We start from the raw sequence: 23,659 nt of genomic DNA on the forward strand, positions 1-23,659 counted from the left end.
GACCTTGTATAGATTACCGCCTTCTTAATAAAATCACGGTCAAATTTCAGTACCCTCTGCCTCTATTGTCTGATTTGTTTGCTCGGATTAAGGGGGCTAGTTGGTTTACCAAGATAGATCTTCGAGGAGCTTATAATCTTGTGCGTATTAAGCGGGGCGATTAATGGAAAACCGCATTTAATACGCCCGAGGGCCATTTTGAGTATCTGGTGATGCCATTCGGGCTTTCTAATGCGCCATCTGTATTCCAGTCCTTTATGCGTGACATCTTCCGAAAGTATCTGGATAGATTCATGATAGTATACTTGGATGATATTTTGGTCTTTTCGGATGATTGGGAGTCTCATGTGAAGTAGGTCAGAATGGTGTTCCAAGTCCTTCGTGCTAATTCCTTGTTTGTGAAGGGGTCTAAGTGTCTCTTCGGAGTTCAGAAGGTTTCCTTTTTGGGCTTCATTTTTTCCCCTTCTACTATCGAGATGGATCCAGTTAACGTCCGGGCCATTTATGATTGGACTCAGCCTACATCTGTGAAGAGCCTTCAGAAATTCCTGGGCTTTGCGAATTTTTACCGTCGCTTTATCGCTAATTTTTCTAGTGTTGTCAAACCACTGACTGATTTGACCAAGAAAGGTGCGGATGTGGTGAATTGGTCCTCTGCGGCCGTTGAGGCGTTTCAGGAGCTGAAACGTCGTTTTTCTTCGGATCCTGTGTTGTGTCAGCCAGATGTTTCGCTCCCTTTTCAGGTCGAGGTTGTTGCTTCAGAGATTGGAGCAGGGGCTGTTTTGTCTCAGAGAGGTTCTGATGGCTCTGTGATGAAGCCATGTGCTTTCTTTTCTAGAAAGTTTTCGCCTGCTGAGCATAATTATGATGTTGGCAATCGGGAGTTGTTGGCCATGAAGTGGGCATTCGAGGAGTGGCGACATTGGCTTGAGGGCGCCAAGCATCGCGTGGTGGTCTTGACGGATCACAAGAATTTGACTTATCTCGAGTCTGCCAAGCGGTTGAACCCTAGACAGGCTCGATGGTCACTGTTTTTCTCCCGTTTCGATTTCGTGGTTTCATACCTTCCGGGTTCTAAGAATGTGAAGGCTGATGCCCTTTCAAGGAGTTTTGTGCCTGATTCTCCGGGAGTTTCTGAGCCGACTGGTATTCTCAAAGAGGGGGTGATTTTGTCTGCCATCTCCCCTGATTTGCGGCGGGTTCTGCAGGAGTTTCAGGCGGATAGACCTTACCGCTGTCCTGCAGAGAGACTGTTTGTCCCTGATAGATGGACTAGTAGGGTTATCTTGGAGGTTCATTGTTCGGTGTTGGCTGGTCATCCTGGAATTTTTGGTACCAGAGATTTGGTGGCTAGGTCCTTTTGGTGGCCTTCCTTGTCCCGGGATGTGCGTGCTTTTGTGCAGTCCTGTGGGTCTTGTGCTCGGGCAAAGCCCTGCTGTTCTCGTGCCAGTGGGTTACTTTTGCCCTTGCCGGTCCCGAAGAGGCCCTGGACACATATTTCCATGGATTTTATTTCAGATCTCCCTGTCTCTCAAAGGATGTCGGTCATCTGGGTGGTTTGTGATCGCTTCTCTAAGATGGTCCATTTGGTACCCTTGCCTAAGTTGCCTTCATCCTCTGATTTGGTTCCGTTGTTTTTCCAGCATGTGGTTCGTTTGCATGGCATTCCGGAGAACATTGTGTCGGACAGAGGTTCCCAGTTTGTTTTGAGGTTTTGGCGGTCCTTTTGTGCTAAGATGGGCATTGATTTGCCTTTTTCTTCTGCTTTCCATCCTCAGACAAATGGCCAAACTGAGCGAACCAATCAGACTTTGGAGACCTATCTGAGATGCTTTGTTTCTGCTGATCAGGATGATTGGGTGACCTTCTTGCCATTGGCTGAATTCGCCCTTAATAATCGGGCCAGTTCGGCTATTTTGGTTTCACCTTTTTATTGTAATTCTGGTTTTCATCCTCGTTTTTCTTCGGGGCAGGTTGAGCCTTCGGACTGTCCTGGTGTGGATTCTGTGGTGGACAGGTTGCAGCAAATTTGGACTCATGTAGTGGACAATTTGATGACATTGTCACAGGAGAAGGCTCAACGTTTCGCTAACCGCCGTCGCCGTGTTGTTCCTCGACTTCGTGTTGGGGATCTGGTTTGGCTGTCATCTCGTTATGTTCCTATGAAGGTTTCTTCTCCTAAGTTTAAGCCTCGTTTTATTGGGCCTTATAAGATTTCTGAAATCCTCAATCCTGTGTCATTTCGTTTGGACCTTCCAGCTTCTTTTGCCATCCATAATGTGTTCCATAGGTCGTTGTTGCAGAGATATGTGGCGCCTATGGTTCCTTCCGTTGACCCTCCTGCTCCGGTGTTGGTCGAGGGAGAATTGGAGTATGTGGTGGAGAAGATTTTAGATTCTCGTATCTCGAGATGGAAACTTCAGTATCTGGTCAAATGGAAGGGCTATGGTCAGGAGGATAATTCCTGGGTTTTTGCCTCTGATGTCCATGCTGCCGATTTGGTTCGTGCCTTTCATTTGGCTCGTCCTAATCGGCCGGGGGGTTCTGGTGAGGGTTCGGTGACCCCTCCTCAAGGGGGGGGGGTACTGTTGTGAACTCTGTTCTGGAACTCCCTCCTGTGGTCAGGAATGGTATTTCTGTGAGTTCTGTCCGTGGGTTCTCTCTGGTGGCTGAAAGTGGAGCTGCTGGTCTGGAGGTGGCTTCCTCAGCTGCATCGTTTAAAGACTGGGCTGGTTCCTCTATTTAACTCTGCTCAGATCGTTACCTGATGCCAGTTGGCAATGTATCTGTACTGGTTCAGATCTCACTTGGATCTCCTGATGACCTGTCTACTTCAGCAGACGCTAAGTCCCTGTTAAGCTCATTTGTTGTCCATTTGTGTGCTGAATATATTTCTGAGTACCTGCTAAGTTTTGTCCAGCTGGCTATCATGATATTGTCTCGCTAGCTGGAAGCTCTGGGTTGCAGAGTGGCACCTACCGCGCCGTGAGTCGGTGCGGGGGGTTTCTTGCTCACTCTGCGTGGCTTTTTGTAGTTTTTTGTGCTGACCGCAAAGATCCCTTTATCTATCTTCTGTCTATTTATTAAGTCGGGCCTCCTTTGCTGAAACCTGTCTCATTCCTATGTTTGTGCCTTCCTCTTAACTCACAGTCAATATATGTGGGGGCTGCTCTGTTCCTTTGGGGAATTTCTCTGAGGCAAGGTGAGGCTATATTTCTCTTTAGGGGAAGTTACCTCTCAGGCTGTGATGAGTCGTCTAGGCAGAGTCAGGTACGATCCACGGCTAATTCTAGTGTGTGTGATAATAGATTAGGGCTGCGGTCAGCAGAGCTCCCACTTCCCAGAGCTCGCTCTATTTTGCAGTTTTGACTATCAGGTCATGCCCGGTGCTCCTAACCACCAGGTCCAGCCATAACACCCATTGGTGTTCCCCTGCAGCATTTATACCCGGGTATCATGACATTATAGCTGACCTGATAGTTTTCTCCCTGGTGTGGGGTGGTGTTTGTATGCCATGGACCCGGTACAGGTTCTCGCAGGACAGGTTAATGAGCTTTCTCAGCTTTTGCAGAAGCTGTCTGTGGAACAGCAAGCCCTGGTCCACTCGCACCAACAGGTGCAGAGAGATGTGGCAGGTGCTGTACAGGTGTCTGCTCCATTTCGGTCCCGGGAGGGGGGTCCCTCTGATGTATTCTTAGCGGACCCTGAACCGCCGGTAAAATTACCCAACACTTTTTCTGGGGATAAAAAATTGTTCAGGGTCTTTAAGGAGGGATGTAAGTTGTTTTTTGAGTTACTTCCCCGGGCCTCTGGAAATGAAAGGCAGAGGGTGGGGGTAGTTATGTCTTTATTAAGGGGGTCCCCGCAGGCATGGGCCTTCTCTCTCTCTTACTTTGCTCCTGAATGCATGTCTGTGAGCCTGTTTTTTGAGTCTCTGGGGCACATTTTTGATGAGAGTGCGTCTGGCAGAAGATATGGTAATGAGTGTGACACAGGGGAAGCACTCCGCTGAATGGTTCTGCTCAGAGTTTAGGTGCTGGGCAGCTGAAGTTTCTTAGAATGATGCAGCCCTGAGGGGGTTGTTCCGCATGGGTCTGTCTGACCGTCTGAAGGACCCTCTGGCACTTCATCCTCCTCCTGATACCCTGGAGGACGCCATGAGACAGGCTGTTTGAATGGACCGGAGACTCCGTGCTAGAGGAATGATGCAATAGGAGACTTCCTTATTCTCTAAATTATGTGACGCTGCACCTGTATCTGTGCCCATGGAGATTGGGTCAGTCTCGGTCTCTGAAAGTGAGAAAAGACACCGCAGAGACAATCAACTGTGTTTTTACTGTGGAGCCTCTGGACATTGGAAAAGGAACTGTCCATCCTGCTCTTCTGTGAAACCATCTGAGAAACGACAGTCTGGACAACAATCTAGGAGGTTGTCCAGACTCCCAGATACATTTTTTCACGCTTACAAAACTTGTGCTCCAGGTGAATTTGGAGCTTGCTGGTGGTCCTGTGGTGACCACCGCTTTTGTTGACTGCGGTTCTCCCGTTAATTTGATTGATGCCCAAGTTGTGACTCGTAATAAGATAGGGACAGTTAGGTTGAAAAACCCTGTTAAAATTGTGGCTGTTGATTCGTCCCCTCTTACCCGGGATGGAATTTGTTTCAAAACTGATGTTTTTTCTCTGAAAGTGAGTTCCACTCACGTGGAGCAATTAAGTTGTTTTGTATTGAATAATCTGCCTGCAGGACTGGTTCTGGGAATGCCCTGGCTGCAACGCCACAATCCTGCCATTAACCCCTTCATGACCTTGGGATTTTCCATTTTTCCGTGTTCGTTTTTCACTCCCCTCCTTCCCAGAGCCATAACTTTTTTATTTTTCCGTCAATTTGGCCATGTGAGGGCTTATTTTTTGCGGGACGAGTTGTACTTTTGAATGACATCATTGGTTTTAGCATGTCGTGTACTAGAAAACGGGAAAAAAAATTCCAAGTGCAGTGAAATTGCAAAAAAAGTGCAGTCCCACACTTGTTTTTTGGTTGGCTTTTTTGCTAGGTTCACTAAATGCTAAAACTGACCAGCCATTATGATTCTCCAGGTCAGTACGAGTTCATAGACACCTAACATGACTTATTTTTTACCTAAGTGGTGAAAAAAAAAATCCAAAGTTTACTTAAGAAAAAAAAAGAAATTGCGCCATTTTCCGATACTCATAGCGTCTCCATTTTTCATGATCTGGGGTTGCTTGAGGGCTTAGTTTTTGCATGCCAAGCTGACGTTTTTAATGACAGCATTTTGGTGCAGATACGTTCTTTTGATCGCCCGTTGTGGCGACCAAAAAAACGTAACTCTGGCGTTTCAAATTTTTTTCTTGCTACGCCGCTGAGCGATCAGGTTAATGCTTTTTTTTATTGATAGATCGGGCAATTCTGAACGCGGCGATACCAAATATGTGTAGGTTTGATTTTTTTTATTGATTTATTTTGATTGGGGCGAAAGGGGGGTGATTTAAACTTTTTTTTTTTTTTCAGATTTTTTTAAACTTTTTTTTTACTTTTGCCATGCTTCAATAGCCTCCATGGGAGGCTAGAAGCTGGCACAACGCGATCGGCTCTGCTACGTAGCAGCGATCATCTGTTCGCTGCTATGTAGCAGAAATGCAGGTGTGCTGTGAGCGCCGACCACAGGGTGGTGCTCACAGCTGCCGGGGATCAGTAACCATAGAGGTCTCAAGGACCTCTATGGTTACTATTCTGAAGCATCGTCGACCTCCGATCATGTGATGGGGGTCAGCGTTGCCATCATTTCCGGCCGCCCGGCCGGATGCGGTAGTTAATTGCCGCTGTCTGCGTTTGACAGCGGCATTTAACTAGTTAATAGGCGCGGGCAGATCGCGATTCTGCCCGCGCCTATTACAGGCACATGTCAGCTGTACAAAACAGCTGACATGTCCCGGCTTTGATGCGGGCTCACCGCCGGAGCCCGCATCAAAGCGGGGCTTCTGACCTCGGACGTACTATCCCGTCCGAGGTCAGAAAGGGGTTAATTGGGTGGCAGGGGAGATTACTCAATGGAGATGTAAGGGTAATGGTCCGTGTTGTAACCTGGGACCTTTTGTTAACCCGATAAAGTCTGTATCTGTGTCGTCTGTCGGTGTGGAGGGTATTCCGGAGTACCTGAAAGACTTCGAAGACATGTTTTCCGAAAGTGAGGCCAAGACGCTTCCACCACATCGACCTGGTGATTGTGCTATTAATTTAATCCCAGAAGCCAAATTACCCAAGGCTCGTTTATACAATTTGTCTGGGCCGAGCGCCAAGCCATGAAAGAGTACATCACTGAGAGTCTCCGTAAGGGGCATATTCGGCCTTCTGTTTCACCCGTCACAGCAGGGTTTTTCTTTGTGAAGAAAAAAGATGGTGGTTTGCGACCATGCCTCGACTTTCAGGAACTGAATAAGATCACTGTGGAAAACACGTATCCTCTTCCTCTGATTCCTGATTTATGTAATCAACTCATTGGGGTCAAATGGTTTTCTAAGCTTGACTTACGAAGGGCTTATAACCTGATAAGGATTCGAGAGGGAGATGAATAGAAGACAGCTTTTCTGACTACCGAGGGCTTATTTGAAAATTTAGTTATGCCCTTCGGTCTCACTAACGCCCCTGCTGTGTTCCAGAATTTTATTAATGTTGTTTTTTCTGACCTGATTGGGCGCTATGTTGTCATTTACCTGGATGACATCTTGATATACTCAGAGGACAGTCAGTCTCACTTACACCATCTTCAGACAGTTCTTGTAAGACTCAGGGAGAACCATTTATATGCAAAACTGGAGAAATGCTCATTCTTTCTCCAAGAACTGTCTTTTCTGGGATTAATTGTATCTGGGGATGGGTTCCGCATGGACCCGTGGAAGGTTCAGGCCATTTCTGATTGGGTGCAACCTCATGACCTGAAGGGGTTGCAGCGATTTCTGGGCTTCGCTAACTATTATAGGAAGTTCATTAAAGGGTTTTTGCAGGTGGTGAAACCCTTAACGGACTTTACAATAAAAGGGGCGGAGGTAAAAAATTGGTCCGAGGCCGCAAAAAATTCCATCCAGACACTGAAGAAATGTTTTGTTTCAGCCCCCATGTTGATACAACCCGATCCGTCGAGACCTTTTATTGTAGAGGTTGACGCATCGGAGGTGGGGGTGGGGGCAGTGTTGTCTCAGGGCCCGTCCTCCCTTACTAACCTTAAACCCTGTGCCTTTTTCTCTAAAAAATTCTCTTCGGCTGAGAGAAATTATGATGTCGGCAACAGGGAATTGTTGGCAATTAAATTGGCCTTCGAAGAATGGAGGCATTTTTTTGGAGTGGGCTGTTCATCCCGTCACGTTCATTACTGATCATAAAAATTTGACCTATATCGAGTCTGCTAAGAGATTGACCCCCAGACAGGCTCGGTGGGCACTTTTTTTTTCTCTGTTTCATTTTACCATTACGCTCCGACCAGGGTCTAAAAATGTAAAGGCGGATGCCTTATCCCGAAGTTTTGATTGTGTGTCCCCTCCAGAACCTCCTTCCTCCATTCTACAACCTGGAGTGGTTGTGGCTGAAATCTCATCTGAGTTACAGAGAGAGATTTTGGAAGCACAGTCACAAGCTCCCAAAATTAAACCCTCTGGCAAATTGTTTGTACCCGATCATTTCCGTCTCACACTTCTGCAAGAATTTCATGACTCTGTGTTGAGTGCACACCCTGGGATTGCAGCTACCCGGGGGGCAGTAGCTAGGAAATTTTGGTGGCCTTCTATGGGTACTGATATTTAAAAATTTGTGAATACTTGTGGGGTGTGTGCTTGCTCTAAGAGCTCTCTGGTCCGGCCGGCCAGGGAATTGGTACCTTTGCCAATTCCGGATAAACCTTGGACAGACCTGTCCATGGATTTTATCACTAATTTTCCTCCTTCAAAGGGCAACTCTGTAGTCTGGGTAGTGGTTGATAGATTTTCTAAACAAGCCCACTTTGTGCCGTTATCTGCATTGCCTTCTGCTGAAACCTTAGCTCATTTGTTCATCCAGCATATAGTTCGGTTGCATGGGGTCCCTGTGAATGTGGTGTCTGACAGGGGTGTGCAATTTGTTGCTAGATTTTGGAGGGTTTTTGGTAAGAAGTTGGGGGTTACATTGTTTTTCTCCTCTGCTTATCACCCGGAATCTAATGGTCAGACTGAACGCACCAACCAGTCATTGGAACAAATTTTAAGATGTCTTGCCTCTTCCAGACAGGAGGACTGGTGTGAGGTATTACCCATGGCAGAATTTGCATTCAACTGTCGTATTAATCAGTCTACTGGCAAATCTCCTTTTCAGGTCAACTATGGATTTGTTCCGCAATTTGCAGAATTTTCCCGCATGGATTCTGGTTGCCCTGGTGCTGAGGGTCCGGTGCAACAGTTAAGAACCCTTTGGAGGGAGGTTCAGGGTAATATCTCCAAAGCTCAAAGGAGGTACAAACATTTTGCAGACATGAGGAGGGGGTCAGCTCCTACATTGACAGTGGGGGAGAAGGTGTGGTTGTCTACCCATAACATCAAACTTAAAGTACCCTCTATGAAGTTAGGCCCCAGGTTTATAGGTCCATACAAGATATTAGAGGTGATCAACCCAGTGGCCTATAGATTACAGTTGCCTGCCTCCTTCAAAATATCAAATGTCTTTCACAGGTCCCTATTAAAACCTGTGGGGATGGTTAGAGAAGATTCCTCATCCAATGTTCTGCGAGTGTTGGTAGAGGGTCAGCCAGAGTATGAGGTAGGGCGCATCATTGATTCACGGTGGATGCGTCGAAGGCTTCAGTACTTAATACATTGGAAGGGTTATTCTATTGAGGATCGGTCATGGGTTCCGGCCAGTTCTGTGCATGCTGATCGACTGGTGCGGGCTTTTCATGCCAGGTACCCTGAGAAGCCTGGGGATCCAGTGGCCCCCCATTAAGGGGGGGTACTGTCATGGTTAGGACAAGGTTATGTCTTGTACTCTCAGGGTTAATGTTCTTAGCCTCTCTTTCAAGATGAGAGGGCTATTTATACTCGCTCCTAACCTGGTATCCTTGTCAGCTATAGGTTTTTCTGCAGTCTGTATGCTTGACCTCTGAAGTGTGTGCTGGCTTGCTTTGTGTCTTGCTGTCACCTGCTGTATCCGCTTTCCTGGATTACTGACTTCTGGCTTGGCTTCTGACTTTTCTTTGACTCTCCCTGTTAGTATCTTGTAATCTCCTGGCTAAGACCTGTTTGTTTTACTATTCTTTTATGCTTGTCCCTTCTCTGTTTCCTAGGCGTCTGGCCCTGCCTCCTGACCACCTCCCACTCTGTCACATGATCGTAGGTCCTTTTGCTTTACCTGGTCACTCTGTCTCATGTGAAAGGTCCCGTTGGTGTTCATGTTAGTTACCCGTTTTCTGGTCCAACTCCGTTGCTGTTGGGTGCAGTTTCCCCTGCAGCATTTATACCCGGGTATCATGACACTTCCTCTTTACAGTCTGATACATTCCCCTGCGAGGGGATCCTTGTACTACATATTATCTGTCACCTATGTTATTTTTAGTGATATCTGCAATAAAACGTTGAAACTAAAATAACAGTTGTGATTTCCATGATAACTTATGTTTCCTAAAAAATGGTAGAGATTCTGCCAGGAGGATGTAAACTTTTTAGTAGTGATGAGCGAGTATACTCATTGCTCAGGTTTTCCCGAGCTCGCTTGGGTGATCTCCGAGTATTTGTGAGTTCTCGGAGATTTAGTTTTCATTGCACAGCTGCATAATTTACAGCTACTAGACAGCTTAAATACGTGTGGGGACTCCCTAGCAACCAGGCAACCCCCACATGTACTCAGGCTGGCTAGCATCCGTAAATCATGCAGCTGCGTCAACAAAAACTAAATCTCTGAGTACTTACAAATGCTCGGAGACCACCCGAGCAACGAGTACACTCGCTCATCTTTACTTATTAGCACAACTGTATATTAATATAAAAAAGTATGCATGATTGGTACAAACTAATCAAGACCATTTCTTTTTTCATAGATATTTGATTTAGCTCCAAACTTGTTGAAGCACTTACCCGGCCCGCACACCAGACTTTTCAAAAACTTTGACAAATTGAGAAAGTATGTTATGGAAAAAGTGAAATCACATGAGGGAACAATAGATGAGAATTGTCCAAGAGATTATATTGATTGTTTTCTTTTAAAAATGAGTCAGGTAAGTTTGGCTGAATGAAATAAAATAGTACTTTTTTAAGTTTGGATCAAAGGTGTAACATTTCAGTATCTATTTATGCTAGAAGGGGTGGGGACAGGTTGTTGAAGATCTTTTTACACACATTTTTTGTAAAGTTGCATTGATTTTTTTCATTATCCTTTTTTATGTCTAGAGGATATCTGTATCAAAACAAAATAGTTTGTTCCACAAGGTCTTGCTGCAATTGATAAAATATGTATTGATTAATCACTCGTCTAATCTCAGACTTACATATAGGTTCTTGTATAATTTTGCAGCTGCTAAAAAGGAGGGTTTGGCTGTAAGATTGTATTCATGCAGTTGTGCTCAAAAGTTTACATACCTAGGCAGAATTTTTGCTTTATTAGCCTTTTTTCAGAGAATATGAATCATAACATCAAAACTTATTCTCCACTCATGGTTAGTGGTTGGGTGAAGCCATTTATTGTCAAACTACTATGTTTTCCCTTTCTAATTTATAATGACAACCCAAAACATCCAAAAGTACTTTTATTTGAAGAATACAACAAAATCCAATTATCATACCTGGACAAATGAACTCTTTAAAATAATAAACCAACAAAGCCCTAGGCGCACCACAACAATAAGGACAGAATAGTATTGGGTGCAAGCGAGTGATAAATCAAATACGCAATAAGGAGAAAAGCATCACTCCAAATATGCACACCACATACATCAAAATTAAAGACATAATACTAAATCATATATGAAAAAACAAGATTTTTATTGACACACCACACAAATTAAAACATAATTAAAAACAGCAAAAAAGCCTTGTCCATAAACAATCATATATACGTGACTACAGGTATGTATACACAATACAATAATAATATAGTATTACATTAATAATTGCCAGTAAAAGGGGCTTTACATTGCTAGCCTGATAGATTGTTTTTGGCTGGCTTGAACTAGCCCCATTTGTTTATAGGTGCACGGGCTGGCATTTGGGTAATCTATATTATTATTGTATTGTGTATACATACCTGTATTCACGTATATATGATTGCTTATGGACAAGGCTTTTTTGCTGTTTTTAATTGTGTTTTATTTTGTGTGGTGTGTCAATAAAAATCTTGTTTTTTCATATATGATTTAGTATTATGTTTTTAATTTTTATGTATGTGGTGTGCATATTTGGAGTGATGCTTTTCTCCTTATTGCCCTTTAAAATAATGGCTAGAAAAATTAAGCATCTAATATTCAAAATTAGAATTCATGTGGTTAAAAAAATTACAGAACCGTTTGTATACACCCAAAAGAAATTCCAGATGTATTTGCATTTCACTATTCAAAATGTTATAACTTAAAAAATGCTTGCACTATCGTGCAACCAAACCAAAGCTTAATAAATAAGTTTAATGAATAAAATAACCATAAAATTATATGAACCCTCTAACATAATGGCTTGAAAAATTAAGCATCTAAGATTAAAAATTAGAAGTAGAAAATCTGGAGAGCAAATAAAGCGCAAATAGGGTTTTAACTGGTTAAAAACATGGGGTGCATCGAGGAGAGGTACACTCACCTTGTTTTGTTGCAACTAAGCAACATGTAAAAAGCATGGATCAGCTGCTGCAGGACACGTGTCCAGAGAACTGAGGTTAATGGTGAAACAGGGTGTATGTGTCCAAATCTGCGCTGCTGATAAAGATGAATGGTGCCATTCATCTTTATCAGCAGCGCAGATTTGGACACACACAACAGGTTCACCAAGATTCAAAATAAGAATTCATATGGTTAAAAAAATGACAGAACAGTTTGTATACACCCAAAAGAAATTCCAGATGTATTTGCTTTTCACTATTCAAAATGTTATAACTAGTGTTGAGCATTCCGATACCGCAAGTATCGGGTATCAGCCGATATTTGCGGTATCGGAATTCCGATGCCGAGTTGCGATATTTTCAGTATATCGGATACCGGAATCGGAATTTCCCACAATTCAAAGTGCCCGAATTCAGCCAATGAGGAATGATTAGAAGTGTGGGCACATCCTGTTCTGCATGGTGGGCATGTAAGTACTGGCATGGCTGTGATTGGCTGCTGAAATGATGTCATGATGCACTATAAAAGTCACTGCCGCCATTTAGGGCTCACTTTGCTGTGAATTCAGTTAGGGACAGGACTGTTGTGAACTCCGTTTTCAGGCTCCCTCTTGTGGTCACAGATGGTATTGTGTGACTTTGGTTTTTTGGCTCCCCCTGGTGGTTTGGTTTATTATCCTGCGGGTCTGCTGGATCAGCTGCCTCGTTATTCACCAGGGAGGCTCCTATTTAGCTCTGCTTCACTTCCACTTGTTGCCGGCTGTCAATGTATTCAGTGCTATTCTGATTACTCCTGATTATCTCGTTTTCTGCCTCTTCAGGATAAGCTAAGTTCTGTTTGAATATTTTTTGCTCATCTGCCTGCAATATGATTTCTGTGTATGATGAGTCTAGTCCAGCTTGCTAGCATGTGATTTCTTTTTGCTGGTAAGCTCTGGGGTACGGAGTTGCTTCCCCCGCACCATTAGTTGGTGCGGGGGCTCGAGCAATCTCTGCGTGGATATTTTGAATAGGGTTTTTTATTGACCGCACAGTTTCCTTCCTATTTTCTGCTATCTAGTATTAGCGGGCCTCATTTGCTAAATCTGATTTCATCTCTGCGTTTGTGCTTTCCCCTTAACTCACCGTTAATATTTGTGGGGGGCTATTCTATATCTTTGGGGTCTTCCACTGAGGCAAGTGAGGACTTACTTTCCCTCCAGGAATAGTCAGTTTCTCAGGTCGTGACGAGACGTCTAGGATTTTTTAGGTAACGTTCCACGGCTGCCTATAGTTGTTTGCAGATAGGATCAGGTTGCGGTCAATCTAGTTACCACTTCCCCAGAGCTAGTAGTCTGTTCAGTTACTTAGCTAGTCCGACCTGCGATCCTTGCCACTAGGATCATAACACAGGACGCTGTGTTCTGACTGAGGGCCAGTTTAGAGATAGCGATTTGCTTCATTGTGCTTTACCCAGGCTAATTTAGCAACCGCTGTGTGAGATCCTTGCTTTTGCCTTGCAGTGCTGTTCACAGCTGTCTGCAAGGTCTCTGTGTGTGAGTGCAGCTCACTCTGTAGTCTGTCCGCAGCCACAGCCGGTTGTAGTCAGCGCAGAGTGCGTCACTGCCTCATACTGTTCTATCCATTGTCCTTTTTTGCAATTAGTGCAGCCTGCTGCACATTTTTTCAAATATTTCCTATTAGTGGCTTTCCATCCATATCTAGCAAAATTGTGGAAAAACACTACATAGGATTACATAGAGGAGGTTTTTTTGGCCTTGCAGCGCCGTTTACGGCTGTCTGCACGGTCTCTGTGTGAGTGCACATCGCTCTGTAGTCTGTCCGCAGCCACAGCCGGTTGTAGTCAGCTCAGGGTGCATCACTGCCTCATACCGTTCAATCCATTGTCCTTTTTTGCAATTAGTGCAGCCTGCTGCACATTTTTTCAAATATTTCCTATTAGTGGCTTTCCATCCGTATCCAGCTAAATTGTGGAAAAACACTACATAGGATTAGATAGAGGAGCTTGTTTTGGCCTTGCAGCGCCGTTCACGGCTGCCTGCACGGTCTCTGTGTGAGTGCACATCGCTCTGTAGTTGTCACGGGGAAACTAGGTGGGCAAGAGCTAATAACCCGGGACCCTGAGATTTCCCTCAGACTAGGGAAATCCTGACTGACCCTCTACCTAGAGTTTACACTGATGGTGTGCATGTCTAGGCCTCGACCCTCGCCCTGTCTCCTGTTTCAACCCTAGGCTGAAACCACCGCCACCACCCAGTGAAAAGATCATACACCAATACCCACAGTTAGAACAGACAAGGATAACGGAAAATATACACCATGCCGCAGTCACTCAGGAATACACTATAAATGCGCAGGGCAAAATAAATACAAATATAGGAAGGAGTAAATAAGACAAAGGGAAATACACCACCAGCAACGATACTCCAACTACTAGCTCACCAATCCAGACCGAGATAACAACGCACAAGACAGAAGCTATAATTGCCGACGCCAAAGGTCCGGAAGACTATTTAAAGGCAATGGGCATGGCCCAGCTTCCAATCCGAGCATCAGGTAAATTAACCCCGGACCAGCTAGATAAAATCTAGCCAACGCCAATGAGCACATAGTGGTCAAAAGCGGAATTACCGCTGTCTGTCGAACGACCTGGTCTGAACAGCGTCCGACATGACAGTAGTCTGTCCGCAGCCACAGCCAGTTGTAGTCAGCTCAGGGTGCGTCACTGCCTCATACCGTTCAATCCATTGTCCTTTTTTGCAATTAGTGCAGCCTGCTGCATATTTTTTCAAATATTTCCTATTAGTGGCTTTCTGTTATGGACCTGGTGGTTAGGTGCACCAGGAATGACCTGATAGTTAAACACGGAATCAGGACGAGCTCTGGGGAAATGGGAACTCTGCTGACCGCAAATCCTACTCCTATAAACACAACTAGAAATAGCCGTGGAGCGTACCTGACTCTGCCTAGACGCCTCTTCACAGCCTAAGAGCTAACTACCCCTAAAGAAAGGAAACAAAGCCTCACTTGCCTCAGAGAAATTTCCCCAAAGGTAAAAGCAGCCCCCCCACAAGTATTGACTGTGAGATAAGAGGAAATCACAAACACAGGATGAAATAGGTTTTAGCAAAGAGAGGCCAGACTAACTAAACAGATTGAGGATAGAAAAGGGATCTTTGCTGTCAACACAAAAAGCTACAAAAACCACGCAGAGTGTGCAAAAAATACCCCCGCACCGACTCACGATGCAGTGGTGCCACTCTGCACCCCCAGAGCTTCCAGCTAGCCAGGTAGTTTCATGATATCAAGCTGGACTAGGACTACATTACATATGTAACAATTGAACAAGCAGGAACTTAGCTTGTGCTGAAGTAGACAGGTCCTCAGAAAGATCCAGGAGAGATCTGAACCAGTACTAGAACATTGACAGCTGGCAAGGAATAACGATCTGAGTGGAGTTAAATAGAGAATCCAGCCTAGCCCTAAGCGAGGACAGCTGGAGAAGGAATCTCAGAACCAGCAGCTCCACTCACAGCCACCAGAGGGAGTCCACGGACAGAACTCACCGAAGTACCATTCATGACCACAGGAGGAAGTTCGAGAACGGAATTCACAACAGTACCCCCCCCTTGAGGAGGGGTCACCGAACCCTCACCAGAGCCCCCAGGCCGATCAGGACGAGCCAAATGAAAGGCACGAACTAAATCGGCAGCATGGACATCAGAGGCAACAACCCAGGAATTATCCTCCTGACCATAGCCTTTCCATTTGACCAAGTACTGAAGTTTTCGTCTCGAAATACGAGAATCCAAAATCTTCTCCACCACATACTCCAACTCCCCCTCAACCAACACCGGAGCAGGAGGATCAACGGAGGGAACCATAGGCGCCACATATCTCTGCAGCAACGACCTATGGAACACATTATGGATGGCAAAAGAAGCAGGAAGGGCCAAACGAAATGATACAGGATTAAGAATTTCAGAAATCTTATAAGGACCAATAAAACGAGGCTTAAACTTAGGAGAAGAAACCTTCATAGGAACATAACGAGATGATAACCAAACCAAATCCCCAACACGAAGTCGGAGACCAACACGGCGACGGCGGTTAGCGAAACGTTGAGCCTTCTCTTGGGACAAGGTCAAATTGTCCACCACATGAGTCCAAATTTGTTGCAACCTGTCCACCACAGAATCCACACCAGGACAGTCCGAAAGCTCAACCTGCCCTGAAGAAAAACGAGGATGAAAACCAGAATTACAAAAAAAGGCAAAACCAAAGTAGCCGAACTGGCCCGATTGTTAAGGGCGAACTCAGCTAATGGCAAGAAGGTCACCCAATCATCCTGATCCGCAGAAACAAAGCATCTCAGATAAGTTTCCAAAGTCTGATTGGTTCGTTCGGTTTGGCCTTTTGTCTGAGGATGGAAAGCCGAAGAAAAAGACAAGTCAATGCCCATCTTAGCACAAAAGGACCGCCAAAACCTTGAAACAAACTGGGAACCTCTGTCAGACACGATGTTCTCCGGAATGCCATGCAAACGAACCACATGTTGGAAAAATAATGGAACCAAATCAGAGGAAGAAGGCAATTTAGGCAAGGGTACCAAATGGACCATTTTAGAGAAGCGATCGCAAACCACCCAGATGACCGACATCCTTTGAGAAACAGGAAGATCTGAAATAAAATCCATGGAAACATGCGTCCAAGGCCTTTTCGGGACCGGCAAGGGCAAAAGTAACCCACTGGCACGAGAACAGCAGGGCTTAGCCCGAGCACAAGTCCCACAAGACTGCACAAAAGAACGCACATCCCGCGACAAGGAAGGCCACCAAAAGGCCCTAGCCACCAAATCTCTAGTACCAAAAATCCCAGGATGACCAGCCAACACCGAACAATGAACCTCAGAGATAACTCTATTAGTCCATCTATCAGGGACAAACAGTTTCTCCGCTGGACAATGGTCAGGTCTATCAGCCTGGAACTCCTGCAGCACCCGCCGCAAATCAGGGGAGATGGCAGACAAAACTACCCCCTCTCTGAGAATACCAGCTGGCTCAGGAACCCCAGGAGAATCAGCCACAAAACTCCTTGAAAGGGCATCAGCCTTCACATTCTTAGAACCCGGAAGGTACAAAACCACAAAATTGAAACGGGAGAAAAACAGCGACCAACGAGCCTGTCTAGGATTCAACCGCTTGGCAGACTCGAGATAAGTCAGATTCTTGTGATCTGTCAAGACCACCACGTGATGCTTGGCTCCTTCAAGCCAATGTCGCCACTCCTCGAATGCCCACTTCATAGCCAACAACTCCCGATTGCCAACATCATAATTACGCTCAGCAGGTGAAAACTTTCTCGAAAAGAAAGCGCATGGCTTCATCACAGAGCAATCAGAACTTCTCTGAGATAAAACAGCCCCTGCTCCAATTTCAGAAGCATCAACCTCGACCTGAAAAGGGAGCGAAACATCTGGCTGACACAACACAGGAGCCGAAGAGAAACGACGTTTCAACTCCTGAAAAGCCTCAACGGCCGCAGAGGACCAATTCACCACATCAGCAGCCTTCTTGGTCAAATCAGTCAACGGTTTAACAACACTAGAAAAATTAGCGATAAAGCGACGGTAAAAATTGGCAAAGCCCAGAAATTTCTGAAGGCTCTTCACAGATGTAGGTCGAGTCCAATCATAAATAGCTTGGACTTTAACAGGATCCATCTCGATAGTGGAAGGGGAAAAAATGAAGCCCAAAAAGGAAACCTTCTGAACTCCAAAGAGACACTTAGATCCCTTCACAAACAAGGAATTAGCACGAAGGACCTGGAACACCATTCTGACCTACTTCACATGGGACTCCCAATCATCCGAAAAGACCAAAATATCATCCAAATATACGATCATGAATCTATCCAGATACCTTCGGAAGATGTCATGCATAAAAGACTGAAACACAGAGGGAGCATTAGAAAGGCCGAATGGCATCACCAGGTACTCAAAATGACCCTCGGGCGTATTAAATGCTGTTTTCCATTCATCGCCCTGTTTAATACGCACGAGATTATACGCCCCTCGAAGGTCTATCTTGGTGAACCAACTAGCCCCCTTAATCCGAGCAAATAAATCAGACAGTAGAGGCAAAGGGTACTGAAATTTGACCGTGATTTTATTAAGAAGGCGGTAATCTATACAAGGTCTCAGAGAACCATCCTTCTGGGCCACAAAAATGAACCCTGCTCCCAATGGTGACGACGACGGGCGAATATGCCCTTTCTCCAAGGACTCCTTTATATAACTCCGCATAGCGGCGTGTTCTGGCACTGACAAATTGAAAAGTCGTCCCTTAGGGAACTTGCTACCAGGAATCAAATTAATAGCACAATCACAATCCCTATGAGGAGGTAGAGTACTAGACTTGGGCTCATCAAATACATCCCGGTAATCCGACAAAAACTCAGGGACTTCAGAAGGAGTGGAGGAAGAAATTGACAATAATGAAACATCCCCATGTACCCCTTGACAACCCCAACTGGACACCGACATTGATTTCCAATCCAATACTGGATTATGGACCTGCAGCCAAGGCAAACCCAACACAACCACATCATGCAAATTATGCAACACCAAAAAGCGAATATCCTCCTGATGCGCAGGAGCCATGCACATGGTCAACTGGGTCCAGTACTGAGGCTTATTCTTGGCCAAAGGCGTAGCATCAATTCCCCTCAAAGGAATGGGATGATGCAAGGGCTCCAAGAAAAAACCACAGCGCCTGGCAAACTCTAAGTCCATCAAATTCAGGGCAGCGCCCGAATCCACAAATGCCATAACAACCAATAATGATAAACAATACACAGTGTGTCACAAATAACACCTGTGCCCATTGAGGGATTACTAACAAGAAATCCCATGCAACCACAGCATATAGACCCTACAAAGAAACCTTGCACAAAACGGGATAATGTCAAACAGTAAACTTTATTAGAGACTACAATATTAAAAATGACAAATATTAAAAAAGAGAAGGAAATGCTATATGAAGGTGACAACTACACCATAGCCGCAGGTGAGAGGATAATGATAAGCTATACTCAAAGATAAGATACGGTCATAGCAAAGAGAGCAAGTGTGCTAGTAATATATGAGATAAATAACATTCAGCTGGTGAAAAACATCCAGCAAGCACATCCAAGCTAAATGCAACACACTAAGTAACATTATTGAAGCATAATTACCTCAGACCTGCGGCGCCACCCCTACGCACGTTTCAGCTTGCGTGCCTTCTTCCGGGGGAAGCCTCTCTGGGCCAGCTGTACTGTTATGGACCTGGTGGTTAGGTGCACCAGGAATGACCTGATAGTTAAACATGGAATCAGGACGAGCTCTGGGGAAATGGGAACTCTGCTGACCGCAAATCCTACTCCTATAAACACAACTAGAAATAGCCGTGGAGCGTACCTGACTCTGCCTAGACGCCTCTTCACAGCCTAAGAGCTAACTACCCCTAAAGAAAGGAAACAAAGCCTCACTTGCCTCAGAGAAATTTCCCCAAAGGTAAAAGCAGCCCCCCCACAAGTATTGACTGTGAGATAAGAGGAAATCACAAACACAGGATGAAATAGGTTTTAGCAAAGAGAGGCCAGACTAACTAAACAGATTGAGGATAGAAAAGGGATCTTTGCGGTCAACACAAAAAGCTACAAAAACCACGCAGAGTGTGCAAAAAATACCCCCGCACCGACTCACGATGCGGTGGTGCCACTCTGCACCCCCAGAGCTTCCAGCTAGCCAGGTAGTTTCATGATAGCAAGCTGGACTAGGACTTAGCAAGAAAAACCATATGTAACAATTGAACAAGCAGGAACTTAGCTTGTGCTGAAGTAGACAGGTCCTCAGAAAGATCCAGGAGAGATCTGAACCAGTACTAGAACATTGACAGCTGGCAAGGAATAACGATCTGAGTGGAGTTAAATAGAGAATCCAGCCTAGCCCTAAGCGAGGGCAGCTGGAGAAGAAATCTCAGAACCAGCAGCTCCACTCACAGCCACCAGAGGGAGTCCACGGACAGAACTCACCGAAGTACCATTCATGACCACAGGAGGGAGTTCGAGAACGGAATTCACAACAGCTTTCCATCTGTATCCAGCTAAATTGTGGAAAAACACTACATAGGATTACACAGAGGAGCTTTGTTTTGGCCTTGCAGAGCCGTTTACGGCTGTCTGCACGGTCTCTGTGTGAGTGCACATCGCTCTGTAGTCTGTCCGCAGCCACAGCTGGTTGTAGTCAGCTCAGGGTGCTTCAGTGCCTCATACCGTTCCATTGTCTGTTTCTCATTTAGTGCAGCCTGCTGCACATTTTTTCAAATTTATCCTATTAGTGGCTTTCCCTCCATATCCTGCTAGATTGTGGAAAAACACTATATAGGATTACATAGAGGAGCTTGTTTTGGCCTTGCAGCACCGTTCACGGCTGTCTGCACCGTCTGTGTGTGAGTGCAGCTCACTCTGTAGTCAGTTCTGCAAAAAAAAAAAAAAAATAAAGTTCACCAAGCACACCACTTTACAGTTGTATATGCCACATTACCTCATATTAAAGTCTAGTCCACACTTTAGAAAATGAGTGTTTCTTATACCTGTTAGGAGCTGTTCAGGAATAATCACACTAAGCCCTTAGTACTTTTCTGCTTATCTTTATCAGTCAACCAAGATGAAGAAGGCAGGGAGTAAGGCACGTGGGCGCGGAGCAAGGAGAGGACTGTTGTGAATTCTGTTTGTGGGCTCCCCCGGTGGTGTTTTATGGTATTGCTACTTATTTGCCTTCTTCTATCCTTGATCACCTGTTGACACCCATTAGGGGAGTTTCCTATTTAAGGCTGCTTGGCTGCTGGTCCGATGCCGGCCAACAATGTATCAGTAGCATTCTGTTGCATTCTCCTGCCTCAAGATCCTGTTCAGCTAAGTTGAATTTTGTTTCTAGTTAATGCTATTTTTGTCCAGCTATTTGCAATGTGACTCTCTGTAGCTGGAAGCTCTCGTGGACTGAAATTGCCACTCCAGTGGCATGAGTTGTCACTGGAGTTTTAAAGTAATTTCAGGATGGTGTTTTTGAGTAGTGTTTTGAAGTTGACCGTGAAGTGACTCTTTCCTGTACTTCTGCTATCTAGTAAGCGGACCTCACTGTGCTAAATCTGCTGTTCATCCTACGTATGTCTTTTCCTCTTGACTCACCGTCAATATCTGTGGGGGACTGCTATCTCCTTTTGGGGTTCATCTCTGGAGGTAAGGCAGGCCTGTATATTCCTCTGATAGGGGTAGTTAGATCTCCGGCTGGCGCGTGGTGTCTAGGGCATCGTAGGAAACACTCCCCGGCTACTTCCAGTGTCGTGTCAGGTTCAGGTCACGGTCACTTTAGTTCCCATCACCCGAGAGCTAGTCCGTTGTTATTTTGATTTCCCTGCCATTGGGAAAATCATAACAGTTTGGCCGGCCTACATGTGTTAAAACTATGCACTAAAGCAGGAAAGGATATAAAAGGTTTTTTTTTCCCTTCTGTGTTTGGAAAGTGCACCTTAGTGCTTATTTGTACTCCTTGCTTAAACTGCAGTCTTCAGCCTTTTTTTTTTTTCTCCTCTCCTCTTAATCTCTGAATGGCTTTGGTTACACCTGTTTGAATCATGGATCCACAGAGTTTGGTTGCAGGTCTGAATAACCTTGCTTCAAAGGTCCAGAACTTACAAGATTTTGTTATACGTGCTCCAATGTCTGAACCTAAGATCCCTATGCCTGAATTTTTTACCGGAGACAGATCCCGTTTTTTGAATTTCAGAGAGAATTGTAAATTGTTTTTGTCTCTGAAATCTCACTCTGCTGGTGATCCTGCGCAACAGGTTAAAATTGTTATTTCTCTATTGCGGGGTGACCCACAAAGTTGGGCATTTGCATTGTCGCCAGGGGATCTTGCGTTATTAAATGTAGATGCGTTTTTTCTGGCTTTGGGGTTGCTTTATGAAGAACCTAATTTAGAGATTTTGGCTGAGAAAGCCTTGATAGCTCTTTCCCAAGGGCAAAATGAAGCTGAGATATACTGCCAGAAATTTCGTAAATGGTCGGTGCTTACTAAATGGAATGAGTGCGCTCTAGCAGCTAATTTCAGAGAAGGTCTCTCTGATGCCGTGAAGGATGTCATGGTGGGGTTCCCTGTGCCTACAGGTCTGAATGATGCCATGAAATTGGCTATCCAGATTGATCGGCGTTTACGGGAGCGCAAATCTGTGCACCATATGGCGGTATCTTCTGAGCAAAAATCTGTGCACCATATGGCGGTATCTTTTGAGCAAAAACCTGTGCACCATATGGCGGTATCTTCTGAGCAAAAACCTGTGCACCATATGGCGGTATCTTCTGAGCAAAAACCTGTGCATCATTTGGCGGTGACCTCTGAAAAGGCACCAGAGCATATGCAATGCGATAGTGTATTGTCTAGAGGCGAACGACAGAATTACAGGCGCAAAAATGGGTTGTGCTTCTATTGTGGAGATCCAGCTCATGTTATATCAGCATGCTCTAAACGCATAAAGAAGGTTGATAAAAAGGTTGATAAATCTTTTTCTATGGGTACCTTGCAGTCTAAATTTCTTTTGTCCGTGACATTGATTTGTACTTTATCATCTGTTACTGTGGATGCTTATGTGGATTCTGGCGCCGCTCTGAGTCTCATGGATTGGTCCTTTGCCAAGCGTTGTGGGTTTGATTTAGAGCCTCTGGAGGTTTCTATTCCCTTAAAGGGTATTGATTCTACACCTTTGGCTAGCAATAAACCACAATATTGGACACAAGTGACTATGCATCTTTCCCCAGACCATCAGGAGATTATTCGTTTCCTTGTGTTATATAATCTACATGACGTATTAGTACTTGGATTACCATGGTTACAGATTCATAATCCAGTCTTGGACTGGAGATCAATGTCTGTGCTGAGCTGGGGATGTCGGGGGATTCATGGGGATGCACCTTTGGTTCCCATTTCTTCATCTACTCCCTCTGAGATCCCAGCATTTCTGTCAGATTTTTATGATGTCTTTCAGGAGCCTAAAACTGATTCTCTCCCCCCTCACAGAGAGTGTGACTGCGCTATTGAGTTGATTCCCGGGAGTAAATTTCCTAAGGGTCGCTTGTTTAATTTGTCTGTACCTGAACATACTGCTATGCGGGAGTATATCACAGAATCTTTGGAAAAGGGTCATATTCGCCCCTCTTTGTCTCCATTGGGGGCAGGGTTTTTCTTTGTGGGTAAAAAGGATGGTTCATTGAGACCTTGTATCGACTATCGACTTCTGAATAAGATTACAGTTAAATACCAGTACCCGTTACCTTTACTGACTGATCTTTTTGCTCGCATAAAGGGGGCAAAGTGGTTCACTAAGATCGATCTACGTGGTGCGTATAATTTGGTGCGGATTAAGCAGGGGGATGAGTGGAAGACCGCATTTAATACGCCTGAAGGCCATTTTGAGTATTTGGTAATGCCTTTCGGTCTCGCGAATGCCCCTTCCGTTTTTCAGTCCTTTATGCACGATATTTTCCGTGAATATCTGGATAAATTTATGATTGTGTATTTGGATGATATTTTGATTTTTTCGGAGGACTGGGAATCTCATGTTCAACAGGTCAGGAGAGTTTTTCAGGTTTTACGAGCTAATTCTCTGTTTGTGAAGGGCTCAAAGTGTATTTTTGGGGTTCAGAGAATTTCCTTTCTGGGATATATTTTTTCCCCTTCATCTATGGAGATGGACCCTGTTAAGGTTCAGGCTATTTGTGATT

At 44.9% G+C, this 23,659-nt stretch overlaps 1 protein-coding gene across 4 annotated transcripts in view; it reads left to right on the forward strand.

Annotated features, from left to right (window-relative positions):
- Positions 1 to 23,659, forward strand: part of LOC143782161 (cytochrome P450 2C20-like) — a 151,961-nt gene that overhangs the window by 70,021 nt on the left and 58,281 nt on the right. For all 4 annotated transcript variants that reach the window (XM_077269301.1, XM_077269304.1, XM_077269303.1 and 1 more), the window contains exon 5: positions 10,074 to 10,250. In XM_077269301.1, the coding sequence (XP_077125416.1) occupies positions 10,074 to 10,250 (177 nt within the window). The remainder of the gene's footprint in view (positions 1 to 10,073; positions 10,251 to 23,659) is intronic.

The sequence above is a fragment of the Ranitomeya variabilis genome, chromosome 6 (assembly GCF_051348905.1).
Source record: "Ranitomeya variabilis isolate aRanVar5 chromosome 6, aRanVar5.hap1, whole genome shotgun sequence".
NCBI lineage: Eukaryota > Metazoa > Chordata > Amphibia > Anura > Dendrobatidae > Ranitomeya > Ranitomeya variabilis.